Source organism: Trachurus trachurus, assembly GCF_905171665.1.
Source record: "Trachurus trachurus genome assembly, chromosome: 8".
NCBI classification, from domain to species: Eukaryota; Metazoa; Chordata; class Actinopteri; order Carangiformes; family Carangidae; genus Trachurus; species Trachurus trachurus.
Genome location: NC_139905.1, coordinates 26,142,716 through 26,158,699, shown reverse-complemented (window position 1 = coordinate 26,158,699; position 15,984 = coordinate 26,142,716). Strand labels below are relative to the sequence as shown.

The following is a 15,984-nucleotide window of genomic DNA, read 5'->3' as shown; positions in this document are numbered from 1 at the left end:
TTGCCACGATGTTTAGGTTAAATATTTGCATTTTTAATGTTTCTGTACTTTCATGATGTCATATTTTAATTGAAAACATGTTTACTCCTCTAAAGTTATTTGATGGCTGTTGCTCTTACCCTTTATCATTAATGTCACATAGTAAAGGGATAGTTCAACATTTTGGCAAATTGGCCCATTGCCATAATCCCTATAGTTTTAGCAGTAGGTTCGTTACCTTTAATTGTCGGTGCAAGCTATTTTTAGAATGGTGGAACAGAGCCGCAAGCTGCTCAGTGCTACATCACACATATCACATATTTCCCTCATCAAACTCATCAAATACACAATCCAACAACTCCAAAACACAAGTTGTGACCTGCACATTCACCACGCTATGAGATAATAACATTACGAGACAGAGTTGTTTCCTCTGATGTGCCTTCCTGTTGGGGGAAGTTTTTCGGCAAGCAGTCTCTGCATTTGCCTCGAAAACAACTCAGTCTCGTAACGTTCCGTTATTATCTCATAGCGTGGTGAATGTGCAGGTCACAACTTGTCCACCAGAGCGTTTTGGAGTTGTCCTAAAACTATAGGGATTATGGCAAATGGCCAAATTTGCCAAAATGTTGAATTATCCCTTTAAGGTTAGGGTTATTTTCAAATGAACTTTGTTGAAAATGGCCCTCGGTCTTTCCCCATGACAACTGGGGAGAGGGGGAATGTACCCACTGGTTGTGTTAACCTGTGAAAAACACAGTTTCAGGTCAAGACTGGGGCTGAAGTTTTGCCATTTTGCCAAAATGTTGAACTATCCCTTTAATAAGCCTGTTGAGCTATTGTACAATATGCCGAGAAACAAAACCTATGTGCACAGTTGTTTTGGAGACAAATGAAATAAATACATTTCTGTTATAGACACATGTGCAAACCATTTCTAAAGAGACAGCATAGCATGTTGTTTAATAATATGTATCGGTTTGCTTAAAGGGATAGTTCAACATTTTGGCAAATTGGCCCATTGCCATAATCCCTATAGTCATAGCAGTAGGTTTGTTACCTTTAATTGTCGGTGCAAGCTATTTTTAGAACGGCGGAGCAGAGCGGCAGGCTGCTCAGGGCTATGCTATGGAGGCTAAGGGAATTTCTTGGTTTTCCTCATCAAATACACAACCTCCAACTCCAAAAGGCTGTCGTGGACAAGTTGTGAGCTGCACAATCACCACGCCATGAGATAATAATGGAACGTTACGAGACAGAGTTGTTTTAGAGGTAAATTCATGCAAAATCGCTGATGCGCGTTGCGTTCAGGGACAGTTTTTCAGCAAGCAGACTCAGTATTTACCCTGTATTTACCTCGAAAACGGCTCTGTTTCATAACGTTCCATTATTATCTCATAGCGTGGTGATAGTGCAGGTCACAACTTGTCGACGACAGCGTTTTGGAGTTTTGGGATTTGGGGATTTTGTATTTGATGAGTTTGATGAGGGAAACCAAGAAATTCCTTTAGCCTCCATAGCGTAGCTCTGAGCAGCCTGCCGCTCTGCTCCTCCGTTCTAAAAATAGCTTACACCGACAAATAAACGTAACGAACCTACTACTATGACTATAGCGATTATGGCAATGGGCCAATTTGCCAAAATGTTGAACTATCCCTTTAAATACGACTACAATTTGTATGAAGTGTAAGAGTCGTCTGATCAAATCTCACTTGATGAACTTTAAATGGGTTAAACACTGTAGCTGTGTTAGATCCAGCTGTGTGGATGGAGTTCAATAATTCATGAAGGTATAGGCTATTTTATGTGTGATCCGTGTGTAAATGACACTCTGGAGACTGTGGGTGTGAAACACATTGTCTGAGCTGATGGTGGAGCTGCATGATCATTAGAACCGCAGGTGACAACATGATAACATGAGGGGCGCTTCATCCAAAATGGCACATGATGTAGGCCAGTGTAAGTGGCAGCAGTAGTAGCAGTCATTAGGTGTTGTATTATGCTGTATAGGTGCAGGTTCTAACTGTTCCAATTTGCCTGCGTCTCCTCTAATGAACTGCTGTGATTCACTGACACTCCCATCTCCTCCTCCTCCTCCTCCTCTTCCTCCTCTGCACATCTCCCTCTCCTCCCTCCTCCATCCCCCTTCTCCACTGTTGTCAAGGCAACAAACCTTTACACTGGAGCTGTTAGTCATCAATCCACGTCACCCCCCTCTTCCCAAACCTCCCCCACCCTTCCCCTGATGTTACTGTGACGTTAGCCTTAAACCACGAGTCAAATTCAATTCAGTTTACTTCCTGTTCATTATAACAGTAAGAATATAATTTAAAAGAGGAGGATATAATATAACAGCAGGCCAATAATAATAACATTATTACTAATAATAACAGGCCTTATGATTATAATAAAGGTAGTATCCTACAGTATTTGCAGTAGTATTCACTCAGTAGTGTAATATTGTTGTCCCATGGGCTGGGCTTTGAAGTGCTTCCAAAACACACACACCCACTCTCACGCACACACATCAGTCACACGCACACGCACGGTGAGGCAGAGGGAAGGAGAAGGCGGATCTCTAAGTCCAGACTCCAGGACTTCCTCGGCAGAGCGGAGGCTGCAGCGCAGTAAGTATTCACCACCAGCTTTTTGTTAATGATCTCTGTTTATTTTTCCCCATGGTGCAACCTGCCTCTGTCATGTTAGAGTCACGACGACTCTAGAGCCCTGATGATACGATAGCCTAGTCTATAATAACTGAGGTCAAATAGTGTGAGAGTCGTGATAAATCCTAACACAGCGCCAGGTAACAGGTGACTGACAATTCACTGCCGCCGCTGCAGCCTTTAATTCTAAGAAACATCCCTGCACTGTACTTGTGGCAGAGTGTGTGTGTGATTGAGTGTGTGTGGTGACGGCAGTAGAGATGTTTCAGTGAACATTAACTTTGCCGGGGTTATAATAAATGGCTTCCAGCTGCGATAATGAAGCGAGCGGTCAGGAGAGCTGTCTGCTGCTGCTGCCCTCATCATGTTAACTCCCGTCAGCTCGGCGCGACACTTCCTGCTATGATTCCTCATCGACATGTTTACATAGTGTGTTCCCTCGGTTCATAGAAAATGTCATAAACAGTGCAGAGGTGTATTTAATAGCTCCGTGCTGCGCAGCTGTTTTGGTGAAATATGAACCCATTAGTCAAAGAAGTTAAAGTTGTGAAAGTAGCATTTTCGTGCCCAAATAACAATCATTAATTGTTATAGGCAATTAGATGCGCTATTCTGTCATTTCACTCTCAGTACTCTACTTCCTACATTTCCCCTCTTATATAAAGGCTAAATGTACAACTAACAACGTGTTAACTGTGGTAATGGTAGTGTTATTCCACAATAAAGGCTACTTAGATTTGAAAGTATTCTACATGTAAAATACACCACAACAAATCACTATGTTGGACATTAACAGGGCCGCCCCTGGTCAAATTGGGGCCCTAAGCAGAATTTTATTGGGCCCCCCAAAATGATCCCCCCCCCCCCCCCCCCCAATCCCAAACGTATAATAGTTACAAATTGATTGTATAAGTATATGCCATTTAAGTTGACAACCTCTATTAATAGGAATGAATCAAATAAAACATAGCTTCAAACTAAAATACATAAATAAATCTGAGTCACAAATAGGTACTATTAATTTCAACAAAAGATGTTTTCGTTTAAAAATAGCCTAAAAGTTACTTCAGCATGAATGTCCTACAAAAAACTATTAACAGCCTCTTTCAACAATGTGTGCCTTTCATCTCCAGTCCACATCTAGACTGAAAAATCCTCTTTTCTGTCTTATGAGCAGCAGCTGAGGTGTTTATGCCACAGAGATTTTTGGGAGGCTCGTGCTTCACTTGGGTAAGCTGCAACATACCCAAGTGAAGCACGAGCCTCCTCTTGTTTTGACTTTTCTTTTTCTTTTGCTTGCTCCCTATTCATAATGACATTACAGGGTAGGAGGCCATCTCTCCACCTGTAGCTCTCCAACTGCCTGTCGGCGCATCCGCATCTGACCACTGTATATAAATGATGATGGTGTGATTTTTGTTTGATCTGGAGCATCTGGAGAATTTAGTAGGCTATTTACTTGTGTTTTCTTAATAATGTTTGACAGAAGTAAAATTAACTTTTTAGGTTAATATACTTATATTCTATATTTCTTATGCTGTGGTATAAGTGATTAATGCTTCAACTTTGCTGTATTACAGAAAAATAAATCTGTTAAACATTAAGCTTGGCATGTATATTAGAATAAAGGCTACACACTTTGTAAATCTACTGTTCAGAAGAAATGTATCTACAACAAACGTCAGAAACAAGATTGTCTGATGAGTGAATGGAAAAGAGAAAAAGTAAGAAGTAAAGGGTTCATCACACTGCAAACAGGAACAAACAGGAGTGTGCAGTGTTGCACTTTGGTGCCATGGTGTCACATCTAATGCCGTTTTCATTCAGAGCACGTGAGGGGGTGATAGGTGCTGACCACGATGCTCATCAGCCTGAGCAGCTTCCTCCTCTCTGACACCTCCACCAGACTATGAGGTCTCACGAGAGCTGGTTGATCCTGTGGGCCTGAACAGTTACAGTGTGATTAAAGATGCCATCATGTAAATGCTGCTGGATTTGACTCACTGTTGGTATTTTTTACGTATGTGTGTTTGGACCCTCAAATCCAGATTTTCTGTCCAATCATTGGTTTACATCCTGGCCAACCTAAGCAGCTATAATGTAGGATGTGACTGTCTGCCAGTATAGAAGCTAAGTCAAGTCACCCTTCTTGGCTCTTCTGTGTTGACTTGGACACTCCAATTCAATATCCATCCAACCACCCGTTGGCTCCACCATTCAACTGTAAGGGTTTGCAGAGGGTGGGAGGCAATCCCACTGGCTGACATTGGGTGAAGGTGTGGGGGGGGTACACCCTGGATTGGTCACCACTTCATCACAGGGTGACATATAGAGACAAACAACCACACACACAAGCTGAAATTTAAACCTATGGGCAATTTACCAGTCAACCTACTGTGCATGTCTTTGGACTATCTTTATTTGAGGAAGCTGGAGAGCCCAGAGAGAACCGACTCAGGCACAGGAAGAACATGCTAACTTGAACACACTTTCTTTTTCTTCCCTTCTTTTTAGTCTATCTAGTATTGTTATCTGAATGTATGGAGCAGCTGACAGATGAATTCCCTTCGGGTTAATAAAGTATTTATCTATCTATCAATCTATGTTATCTATAGGGACAATCAGGCTTTAGATACCCATTGTGCTGTGGGTCCTTGGCCCACTTGGCCAGAGAAAGCAGTTGGAGGTCAAAACTCTACAGTACAGGTGATTTCTTTTATAAATTAGTCAGTATCTTGGAATATAAGAAAGTCAGATATGTTTTCTGTCCATTCAAAAAAAGAGAAATCAAGCTAACATTATCGCAGAAGGGGAAAGAACACAGCTACCGTATCTAGATTTATCTACCTTAACATAATCAAATCCATTTTAATTGTGTTTAACAGATGATACAGCCCAGGGCCTCTGCTGTACTCAGTGCTCTTTGTTTCTCTCTCTCAGATCATGGATGAGTCTCCTCCCCGTCCACTTCGCTCCACGTTTGCGTGGCTGGTCGCGGCGTCGCAGGTGCTGGGTCTGGGGTCGGTGATTCTGACCGGCGTGTGGCTGGGTCACTACCGTGGGGGCTTCGCCTGGGATGGCTCACGGCAGGAGTTCAACCTGCACCCTCTGTGCATGGTGCTGGGTCTGGTCTTCCTGCACGGCGATGGTGAGTCCACGCAGGTCGGGTGGTTTCCACTCCAGGAGCTCTATCTGTTGATTGGGGATTTAGAGGAAGAGTCAGAGGGTGTAGTCACAGAGATTACAGACATAAAAACCAAAAAAAGCTCTGTTTGACACAAAGCCAGGTAATTTACAGGATTTAAGTGTTGGTTTGATTTTTATACAGTGTTTCTTTTTTTCAGTGAGCCAGCTGTTTGGTTTCTTGTAGTACTTTCAGAGGTCTTGACCTGTAGGTGTGGGAATAACCACAGTTAAATTGATAATCTTGGTGCAGTGACTGTACAGTGACAGTACAGTACAATCTGGCCACTTTACTTTATCTTATTTTATTTAACTATTTTTTTTCTGTATTATTCTTAACTTATTGTTCAGTTGTTGTTGTTGTATGTCTTCTATGTGAACGATGAGAGAGCTATGCAAACCGGGATCAAATTCCTTGTATGTATGTATGCAGCACTTGGACAACAAACCCAATTCTGATATCATTGAGATTCTGAATGTAAATCTATCCCAGTGTGACACCGACCAATGGTGCGTCACTATAGAACCAGTCTGAACTTCCCAAATCTGTAGTTACCTTAAGAAACCTATACTGGTCTGTCCTGTACCACCACATTCACTGCAGTCGTTGTTTTAATTCAAACTACAAACACAACCACACACACACAGACAGACAAACAAGGAGACACAATGCTAAGTGTCTGCAGTCATGCTAGCTGCTCTGTACACGGAGGTGAAGTCGCTATTCCAACATGCGAACGTCCCACCATTCAGACAAGGAAATGTGCGTTACTCAACAGGTGACTCCCTTCTTTAAGACATGCTGATAGAGGAATACCCACATGGTTGTGCGTAATTACACAGCAGAGTGCAAACAGGGACGAGTCTGCCTGTCTAGCCTCTACCTGGTCTTTTTACTAAACTTAACCAACTCCTTTCTTCACTGCCTAAACCCAACCAGTGCAAAATCTTTTGGGGAAAAATAGGCTATTGAAGGAATTGTCTGAAAGGCAGGATGTTTAAAAAAAGAAAAAAATACCATCATTCCGACCATAGGAGGCAAAAATTGTCAGAATGATGGGACGTTTGATAGAAAATTAAAGCAGAAGTAAGCGATCCGGTCATTTTGGCTAACTTCTTTTCAGCCGATGGAGTTAGCAGTCCCCGCCCTCGTCCCTACGTCACCACATTCACGCGCATCCCTTGGCTGCACACACAGAGAGGACCGCCCCTTTATGCTGTTCTCTCTCCTCATTGGATAAAGGTTGTAGGATACAAGGAAAGTTTTCTCCTCGGCTTACAGCAGAGCAGAGGGACGTCGGGATGGCTGTTGCCACCCGGAGGTGAAGCTAATATCAACATGCTAATATATTCACACTGTGACAGTGACTTGACAGTATGAGGCTGAACAATGAAGTCAGTATGGAACTACACCTGCACAAATGACCACATTGAGTCAGTCCCCATAGACTCCTATGTTAAAATATAAACATATTTACAGCCTGTAGTTGTCTCTACAGCTAATTCCTCCTGCATGGGGGAACATTTTTAACTCACACATTTGTGACCTGATCCAGCAAAATGAGTCGCAGTGACCCAAATTTCAAAATTGAGATTTTGGTATCAATGGAAAGAGGAGAAAATAAGCTTTAAAATGATACCCTAGTCAAAGTCATACATTGGATAGTTTTTAAGATATGGCGATTTTAATTATGGTCTTCCACTCACTGCTTTCGATTGAAAACCTGAGAAAAATGCGTTCAAACAATTTAGAACGTCTCTGGTTTAAAGCCTTCCGTGAATCTGGCGTCTGTTCCTTACCATGTGATTACACCATAGACTGTAAGGATTACACGTACCTTGTAGAGGCACCGTTCAATGACCCTCGGAAAGCAGAATGTAACTATTCAGATGCTGTTTACAGCTCGTCTCTATCATAAACGGTTCAGAAGATATTTCATGTTTAGTAAAACATCTGCAAGCGTTAGCATGCTACGTTCGGTTTAGCATCGATGCTAACGCTCGGTTTAGCATCGCTGCTACCGCTCAGCTGAGCATCTGGCCCCGTATTACGTGGTTTCACGTGGCTACCCTTGTTGTCATAAATGCACCATTCAAGGACCCTCGGAAAGCGGAGAATCTGACGATTCAGATGCAGTTTACAGCTCGTCCCTATCAGGTTCAGAAGTTATTAAGCCTAATGTTGTGCTCCTCTCTAGAGGGTTAAAAGTTGTAAGTCAACTTTAATCGTCATTTACGTGCCTTTCCTCAATTATCTGGACTATGAAACTTTGGGAGATTGTTTTTGAATGTCATTTCTTTGAAATTAGCAAAAAACATTTTTTTTGAGTTTTTATTGATTTTCCACGTTATCAGCTGATTATCTAAAAATAGAACGTTGCGACTTCCGACTCATTTCGCCAGAGCGGGTCACATTTTAATCTTAGTGCCTGTGTGCTTGCCACAAGCCAGCATGCAGAAAACCCATAGCAACATACACGCCCCTCCTCTTTGGCTTCTTTTAGAGTCAGATGTGCAAAACCATTGTTTTCAGTGTCCTTGATCACTAGAATCAGTTCATTAAAAACATTTATTCACTGAATTGTTAGGTAATTGAACAGAGCTGTGTATTGCCGGATGATGGGAACTAGAAATGTTGCTGCTTTGACAAACCTAATATTTGCTATTGGTGTTACTCTGTCACAGTGTATACATACTGGTTTTTAATTACTTTTATTGGTCTATCGTTTGGCATTACCGACGAGTCTTTGAACTTTTAGTGCCTGATTCTGGCTGTTTAAGCTGCTCACTGTAAGTCAGGGCTCGTGTTCAATGTGTAGATCACGTTGAACACACACTGTTCCTTCAAAGTGAAAGGATCTGATTCTTATTGTGTTCTGTTTTGTGTTCTATTTAGCTGTCAGGTTACATCTATCCCTGAAGTGGTCTCTTGTTTTTCTACTTGATGATGTGGTGCAGTGTGTGTGTGTGTGTGTGTGTGTGTGTGTGTGTGTGTGTGTGTGTGTGTGTGTGTGTGTGTGTGTGGAGTAGATGCTGTTTCTCTCTGGGGATGATGAAACTAGACTACCTATTTAAACACAGACCATTCCTCCTGCACACTCACAATTTCTGTTCTTTAGAAGAAATCCTTGGTGAACAACACTTGTTTTGCAGTTATACTGATCCTAAATCCTGACATCTGGGCCTTCGTTCCAGAATGAGCTTCATATACAGTAATAGCTCACTGCTATCCCTCTTTAAGTAAGGATGGAGGAGGAATGAAGGACCTGAAAAATAGACTTTCAAAAGCAAGAGGTGCATTCATCAGATTGAAAAAGATCTGGAACTCCAAGAGCATCACAAGAAGAACGAAACTGAGGCTGTACAAAACACTAGTGGTGCCGGTGTTAGTATATGGATGTGAGACATGGAAAATGATTAAAGGAGACAACAAGGCAATCGATGTGTTTCACAGCAAGTGTTTAAAGCAGTACTAAAGAACTTTCAGTTTTGGTTGAGTTTGGCGGCACCAGTGGCCCAAAGCAGTAGTGTTTTGCCTGAAGGAAGACTCCATTTCCAATTAGCACTAGCGCGTAGCGCCGTAAACATGCTGATCTCCCGGTGCATGGAAATTAACAGAAGACGTCCAAACTAAGTTTCTGTTACCAGCGGATCATTTCTCAGTAAACACACATACACAATCCGACGGAAAGGTGCAGCATTGCCTGTTCCCTCCTCGTTGTGACTCGCAAAAGTGAAAGTGAAGAAAGTGAGAGCCGGTTTCCCATGCTCCTCAAAGTTGCTTAGTGCCAGTGAAGGCGATACAGACCCCCTCAGGCCATGACAGAGGTGTCATTCAACCTGTTGTAAGTCGATGTATAAAAGTTATGAAAATATTATATGAAGGTTGAAAAGTTCCTTAGTGTTGGTTTGAGAAGAATCCTCAAAATCCAATGGCAAGACCACATTAGTACAGAAGAACTATTAGAAAGAGCCGACATGAGGCCACTGAGCGAGGAAGTGAAGAGGAGAAGATGGAAGATGATTGGTCACATACTAAGGCAGGACCAAAATAATGACTGCAACATTGCAATGACCTGGGCACCTGAAGGGAAAAGAAGAAGAGGGAGACCAAAGACCAACAAGTGAAAACAGTGTATTCTAGAAAAAATGAGCTCCACAACTTCAAATTAGGACATGACAAAAAACATCACTGATGTCATCATGGTTTTGTTTATATCCATGATATCTGTCAACACTTACTAAAGCAGTTTTGTCCGTGTATACTCTCTGCTGTCTAAAAATCTCCACACCATTTGTACCAAATATTTTGCCAACCCCTCCAATGTTTCTTGGGACAGTTCATCTGGGCCAAAGAACAGACCAAATATTAGGCTACCATCTCTAGAGCCACAGCACCAGCTTGGCTTAAAACGGAATGGAGCCTGGAAGTGAAGCTTTTCCATCTGCCCCCCCCCCCCAACATGGCTGACTCCAGCGATATCTTAACCCGGCTGCTCTTACATCAAGTTTGTCGTCATGGTTACGGTTATTTTTGGATAATATTCTGCAAATTGAGTGAAATGGGAAAATAGGCCAGTAAAAATGTGGATGCTGTATTTCAGTCAGCCTGATAGTGTGTGTGTGTGTGTGCGCTTGTGTGTCTTAGCCTCAAGCACTGTGCTGCTGATCGGATGCATTACGCTAACGCTACCCAGACAGCCATCAACCCCCCCCCCACCCGCACCCAGAGAGGAGACTGATTTTGACCACTGAATGTGCCACCATGGTTTTTGGTGAGATTTCCAGTGACGCTCTGACAGATCGGCTCATCAGGGAGTTAAACCAAAGTCTCAGAAAAAACCCCTCTGTCAGCAAACTGAGCGGCATCAAACCCTCTGCCTTTTTACAAGTCAAATGAGACTCTTTAAAGTGAACCCTCCACAGTTGTGTGAAGTGTTTGAATGGAGGAGTGGTTTGTTATTAAATGCCTGACCAGAAAAATGGAGGAAGCACATAACATAGCACTGTTATGTCCAGTAAGCGCTAGACTTGTTTCTCAGCCTGGCAGATCATCTAATGATTAACTCCTCGTGTCTAATGGAGTCATGTTCTTACAAAAAGAACATATTTTAGTGGGTAAATTTTAGCTTTTTACCACTGCGGTGCAAACATGATTAAAGTAGAAGTAAGCGGAATGTTTGTGTTAATATAAGTCTTAAATAGTTGTATCTTCCGACAGCAATCACTTATATAGAGTGTTTGGTCCGAAACACGGGTCTGTCAGTCACTCTGCTCTGCTGTAAGCCGAGGAGAAAACTTTCCTTGTATCTTACAACCTTTATCCAATGAGGAGAGAGAACGGCATAAAGGGGCGGTCCTCTCTGTGTGTGCTGCCAAGGGATGCGCGTGAATGTGGTGACGTAGGGACGAGGGCGGGGACTGCTAACTCCATCGGCTGACAAGAAGTTAGCCAAAACAACCAGATCGCTTACTTCTGCTTTAATGAACAATCAAGGATATCAAAGAGAACCCAAACAGAGGAACGTCTACACACCATGTGACTGCAGTGGGTTTTGCAGATTGCCATAACATACCATGAATACAAAGCATGGATGAGTAGTCTGTGAAGGTACAAAACCAAAACCAACAAAGATGTCAGCAAGTGAAAGGGAGAGAGAGTTGGAGCACGTGGCCCAGCTTTTATAGCATGGAGCCCAGGTGAAGAGAATCAGCTGACGACCCTCAATTGGCTGCCAGGATCAGCCTCCAAGTCCATGAGAGGGTCGTCACATGGTGGTATAAATCTCTTCTGGATAAAAAGAATAAAACAGCTAGATGGAGACAAACTTTGTTGCAGCTTTTACTCAGTTTCATGCTTCAACACTTCACCACATCAGCTTCCTGTCTACCCTAGTCACATGTCCCTAATCTAACCATATTATAACCATAATAAATGTATAGAATAATTAGCTACTATCTTAAAGGGATAGTTCAACATTTTGGCAAATTGGCCCATTGCCATAATCCCTATAGTTTTAGGAGTAGGTTTGTTACATTTAATTGTAGGTGCAAGCTATTTTTAGAACGGCGGAGCAGAGCCGCGAGCTGCTCAGAGCTACGCTACGGAGGCTAATGGGATTTCTTGGTTTCTCTCATCAAACTCATCAAACACACAATCCAACAACTCCAAAATGCTCTCGTGAACAAGTTGTTCACCACACTGTGAGATAATAATGGAACGTTATGAGACACCTTTTGGCTGATCAAAAGGCTAAGTAAGGGGCGCTGTTTAGCTCACGGGGTTAGAGTAGAGTAGAGTAGAGAGTAGAGAATACTTTATTCATCCCTAGGAGGGAAATTCAAATTAGTCCAGTAGCTCACACGACAATGACACAAAAAAGAAAGAAAGATGGAGCAGGGCCGCCAGGTGGAGCAGGGCCACCGGATGGAGCAGGGTGGTCCTGCTCCATCCGGCGGCCCTGCTCCACCCGGCGGTCCTGCTCCATCCGGTGGCCCTGCTCCATCTGGCAGCTATGCACACTATGCACACCTTTTGGCTGATCAAAAGGTTAAGTAAGGGGCGCTGTTTAGCTCACGGGGTTAAGCAGGCGCCCAATATACAGAGGCTGTAGTCCTTGCTGCAGCTGGCCCCAGTTCGACTCCTCCGGTGGCCCTTTGCTGCGTGTCATTCCCCCTCTCTCTGCCTCCCCAATTCCTGTCAATTATAGGCAAAAAAAACCCAAAAAATAATATAAGTGAAGTTGAGGTTTTTTTTTGTTTTTTTTGCGACAACGCCAACTTGTCCATGACACGACATTACTACTGCCTCCTCACACTGTGGCACATCCAGGTGACGGCTGTGGTGTCACAAATAAAGACAAAGTAAGATGAAGCTGTTGTTACTCCTCCTGGTTTTCAGCCCTGGGTACGTCTGCTAATGAGAGTAACCACATTAGTTCAACTGGTTCAGCTGTCTGTTTACAGCATAAGATTACATTAGAGCAATAAAAGCAAAGGTCAGCTGGGCATTAGATGGAAACACCCTGGGGGGTCTCTCTCACACACACACACACACACACACACACACACACACACACACACACACACACACACACACACACACACACACACACACACACACACACACACACACACAGACACACACACACACACACACACACACACACACACACACACACATGCACACACACACACACACAATGCTGATTCACTGTGATTTCTGCTTTGGTGGCCTTGGGCCATGTCCACACTGATGCTGGATACATTCACATCCGTTTCTCTTTAATCTGTATTCACAATAATTCAGAGCTAAAACTTGTTCTCTTTCTCTTTTTTACAGTGTAACTCACACTACATGCTCCCTTGTGAAGCTGCTTAGTGGACACGCTACAAAGCAGCTGGCTCAGATGGCCAAAAGAAAAGGATTTGAAGTGAACACAATTAGCAATTGTGTTCCCAAATCTGGTTAGAGCTGGAGACTCAGCTTGTAGCCCACATTATGCTGACCATTATCAGCACATCTCTGCAGCTTCTGTGCAACAATCATCACTTAAATTTGTAGACATATGTATATCAAGGATCAATCCTGCATTATTTAATTCAGGTTTAAAACATCTTGCCCAGATGTTCCATTGTCAACATGGCTGCTATTTATTTTCTACATACTTTGATGGTTTGATAATGTGATCATGCAGGTTCATTTATGGCCTCATAGAGTTTTTCATCAAAGTTCTTCATATTTCATTAGCATTTCCTTCATTATTAGTGCGCTTAGATATGTGCAAATGTTAGTTAATGTTTTACATTTTACTAGTATGCTCACTACAGACTGTGGTTGTTTCTGTTGATATTTCCTCATTATTGGTTAAATAGTTATTCCCAGGCTGACTTTGTTGGTGATCAACATCACTTATTTTCCACATCTCTACTCTATTTTTTCAATTTTGATTTGTTTTCTCTGCTCTCTGCGAGACGTTGTTTGTCTGATTTGAAGGATGATTTGATCGGTTATTGATAAGGTAACTGTCTCAGTTGTTTTGAGAAGTTTGCAAACTGTTTATCACAAACTCAGTACAGACTCTGCATATTCTGAAGAAAAACAATTCGATTAAAATGTCCCCCGTCCCCTCTTCTTCTTCTTCTTCTCTCTCTCTTCCTGTGTCTCCAGCCATCCTGGTTTTCAGAGTATTTCGTAACGAAGCGAAGAGGAACGTAAAAGTGCTTCATGGTGTCATTCACCTGCTCGCCCTCATCATCAGCATCGTAGGTGAGGAAAACAGGGAAGCTAATAATAATGATAGTAAGACTCCAGTTGTGTCCTTATGCCTGTGTGTAACTGACTGTGTGTTTATGTGTGTACAGGTTTTGCAGCTGTGTTTGACTTCCACAAAGCAAGAAACATCCCAGACATGTACTCCCTACACAGCTGGTGTGGCATGGCGACCTTAGTGCTGTTCTGCATCCAGGTACACATGCACACTAGCATAGATTACGCATGTCCCATATCCCAAAGGTGTGTCGTATGCATTTTTGTGTAGCCTATGCCCTATAGGTATCGTATACATATTTACATATATGGTTTAAAGTTTAGTTAGGGCATTTATATGGTAGTTAGCTTCAGCCTTAACCCTTCCGGTCAGCCTTATGTGACCTTTCTTTTTCTGATAGTGGTAAGTGTTGCTGATTAAAATAAACTCAAACTCAAATCCAAACTCAAAAGGCAGTAAAATATCTTCCTCCATACATGTTAAAATATTTCCCACGCCAATTTTGAATTTGCATAATTTGAAGGTTTTGTCTGAGATCATGTTTTCCTCTTTATTCAGATGTTTGGTCTGATATTACCTGAAGTGTCTCACCTCCATGTGCTTCACTCTGCTACATCAAGTTTTTATAACTTCTCTCGTTTCTCTTAGTGGGTGATGGGCTTGCTGTTCTTCCTGTTTCCCGTTGCATCGGCATGGTTACGAGCCTTGTATCTCCCCATCCACGTGTTCTGTGGTCTGATGCTGCTGATTATGGCCATAGGGACCAGCCTGCTGGGCATCACGGAGAAAGTCCTCTTCAACCTCATGTAGGCCTGTCTGAATGTATCTATAAATACAGCTCTGGAAAAAATAAAGAGACCACTCCAAAATGTTCTTAATAAATCAGCTTCTCTACATGTATGGCAGCCATCGATTCCAGTGTCACTCTACTTAGCTGATCACCTGAACCAAATCATATTTAATGAGGAAGAAAGATTATAAATAAATAAAAAAAAACACTGCTGCGATTAAAAATTGGGATTATTCCACCAATTTTGATTTCTAAACTCTTCCTAAGTTTAAAAAAGTAGTGTTGTGTTGTTTTAAAATGAATATGAACTTGTTTTCTTTGCATTATACAAGGTCTGAAAACACCAGACTTTTTTTGTTATTTTGACCTGTTGCCATTTTCTGCAAATAAATGCTCTAAATGACAATATTTTTATTTCCAATTTGGGAGAAATTTTGTCAGTAGGTTATAGAATGAAACAAAAGTGTTCATTTTACTCAAACACATACCTATGAATAGTACAACCAGAGGAACTGAACATTTTGAAGTGGTCTCTTAGTTTTTTCCAGAGCTGTATATAAATAATAAATCCATTATTAGTCCATTATTAGTATTATTATTATGTCTCCATTCATCTACTCCACTCATCATCACATGTCTGTCTCTACCTCCTCCTGTCTGTGTCTCCTGCTCCAGGGACACCTACTCCGAGTTTGACAGGGAGGGGATGCTGGCCAACATCTTGGGGATCGTGCTGGTGTGTTTCGGGGTGCTGCTGGGCTACCTGATCACCAGGGAGGACTACAGGCGCCCGCCCAACCCAGAGGAAGAGGCTCTGTCCGTCCACTTCAAGACCCTGATTGAGGGGGGGTCGCCCACCAGGCCCTGACCTCCGCTCTCACACCTCCGATACAAGCAGCGTCGTGCCTACCGACTGTCTGTGCTGCCAGTCTGTTAATGCCTAGTTACAGAGTCATCAGTTCAAATACATATCGCCATGAACGTGGTCAGAAAAGACAAAAAAGAAAATCAAAATTGTGGATTTACAGTAGTTCTTTGTGGACATGGACACTGTCTCTTTAACTCCTTAACAAAATCATATATTAGTTTCATTTGA

The 15,984-nt window shown here is 42.4% G+C and overlaps 1 protein-coding gene across 1 annotated transcript; it reads left to right on the top strand.

The window, feature by feature from the left end:
* Positions 1-5,585: 5,585 nt before the first annotated feature.
* Positions 5,586-15,765, top strand: cyb561 (cytochrome b561). The gene is made up of 5 exons (XM_083977458.1): positions 5,586-5,793; positions 13,999-14,097; positions 14,193-14,296; positions 14,747-14,904; positions 15,564-15,765. Exons 1-5 carry the CDS (start codon positions 5,589-5,591, stop codon positions 15,754-15,756), a joined length of 759 nt encoding a protein of 252 aa, XP_083833584.1. The 5' UTR covers positions 5,586-5,588; the 3' UTR covers positions 15,757-15,765.
* Positions 15,766-15,984: the final 219 nt, after the last annotated feature.

What these genes read in the sequence shown, in the direction of transcription:
- cyb561 (XM_083977458.1), top strand. Translation starts at nt 5,589, where the DNA reads ATGGATGAGTCTCCTCCCCGTCCACTTCGCTCCACGTTTGCGTGGCTG. An exon ending in GGTCTTCCTGCACGGCGATG is followed by an intron (nt 5,794 to 13,998) that starts GTGAGTCCACGC and finishes CTGTGTCTCCAG; the next exon opens with CCATCCTGGTTTTCAGAGTA. An exon ending in CCTCATCATCAGCATCGTAG is followed by an intron (nt 14,098 to 14,192) that starts GTGAGGAAAACA and finishes ATGTGTGTACAG; the next exon opens with GTTTTGCAGCTGTGTTTGAC.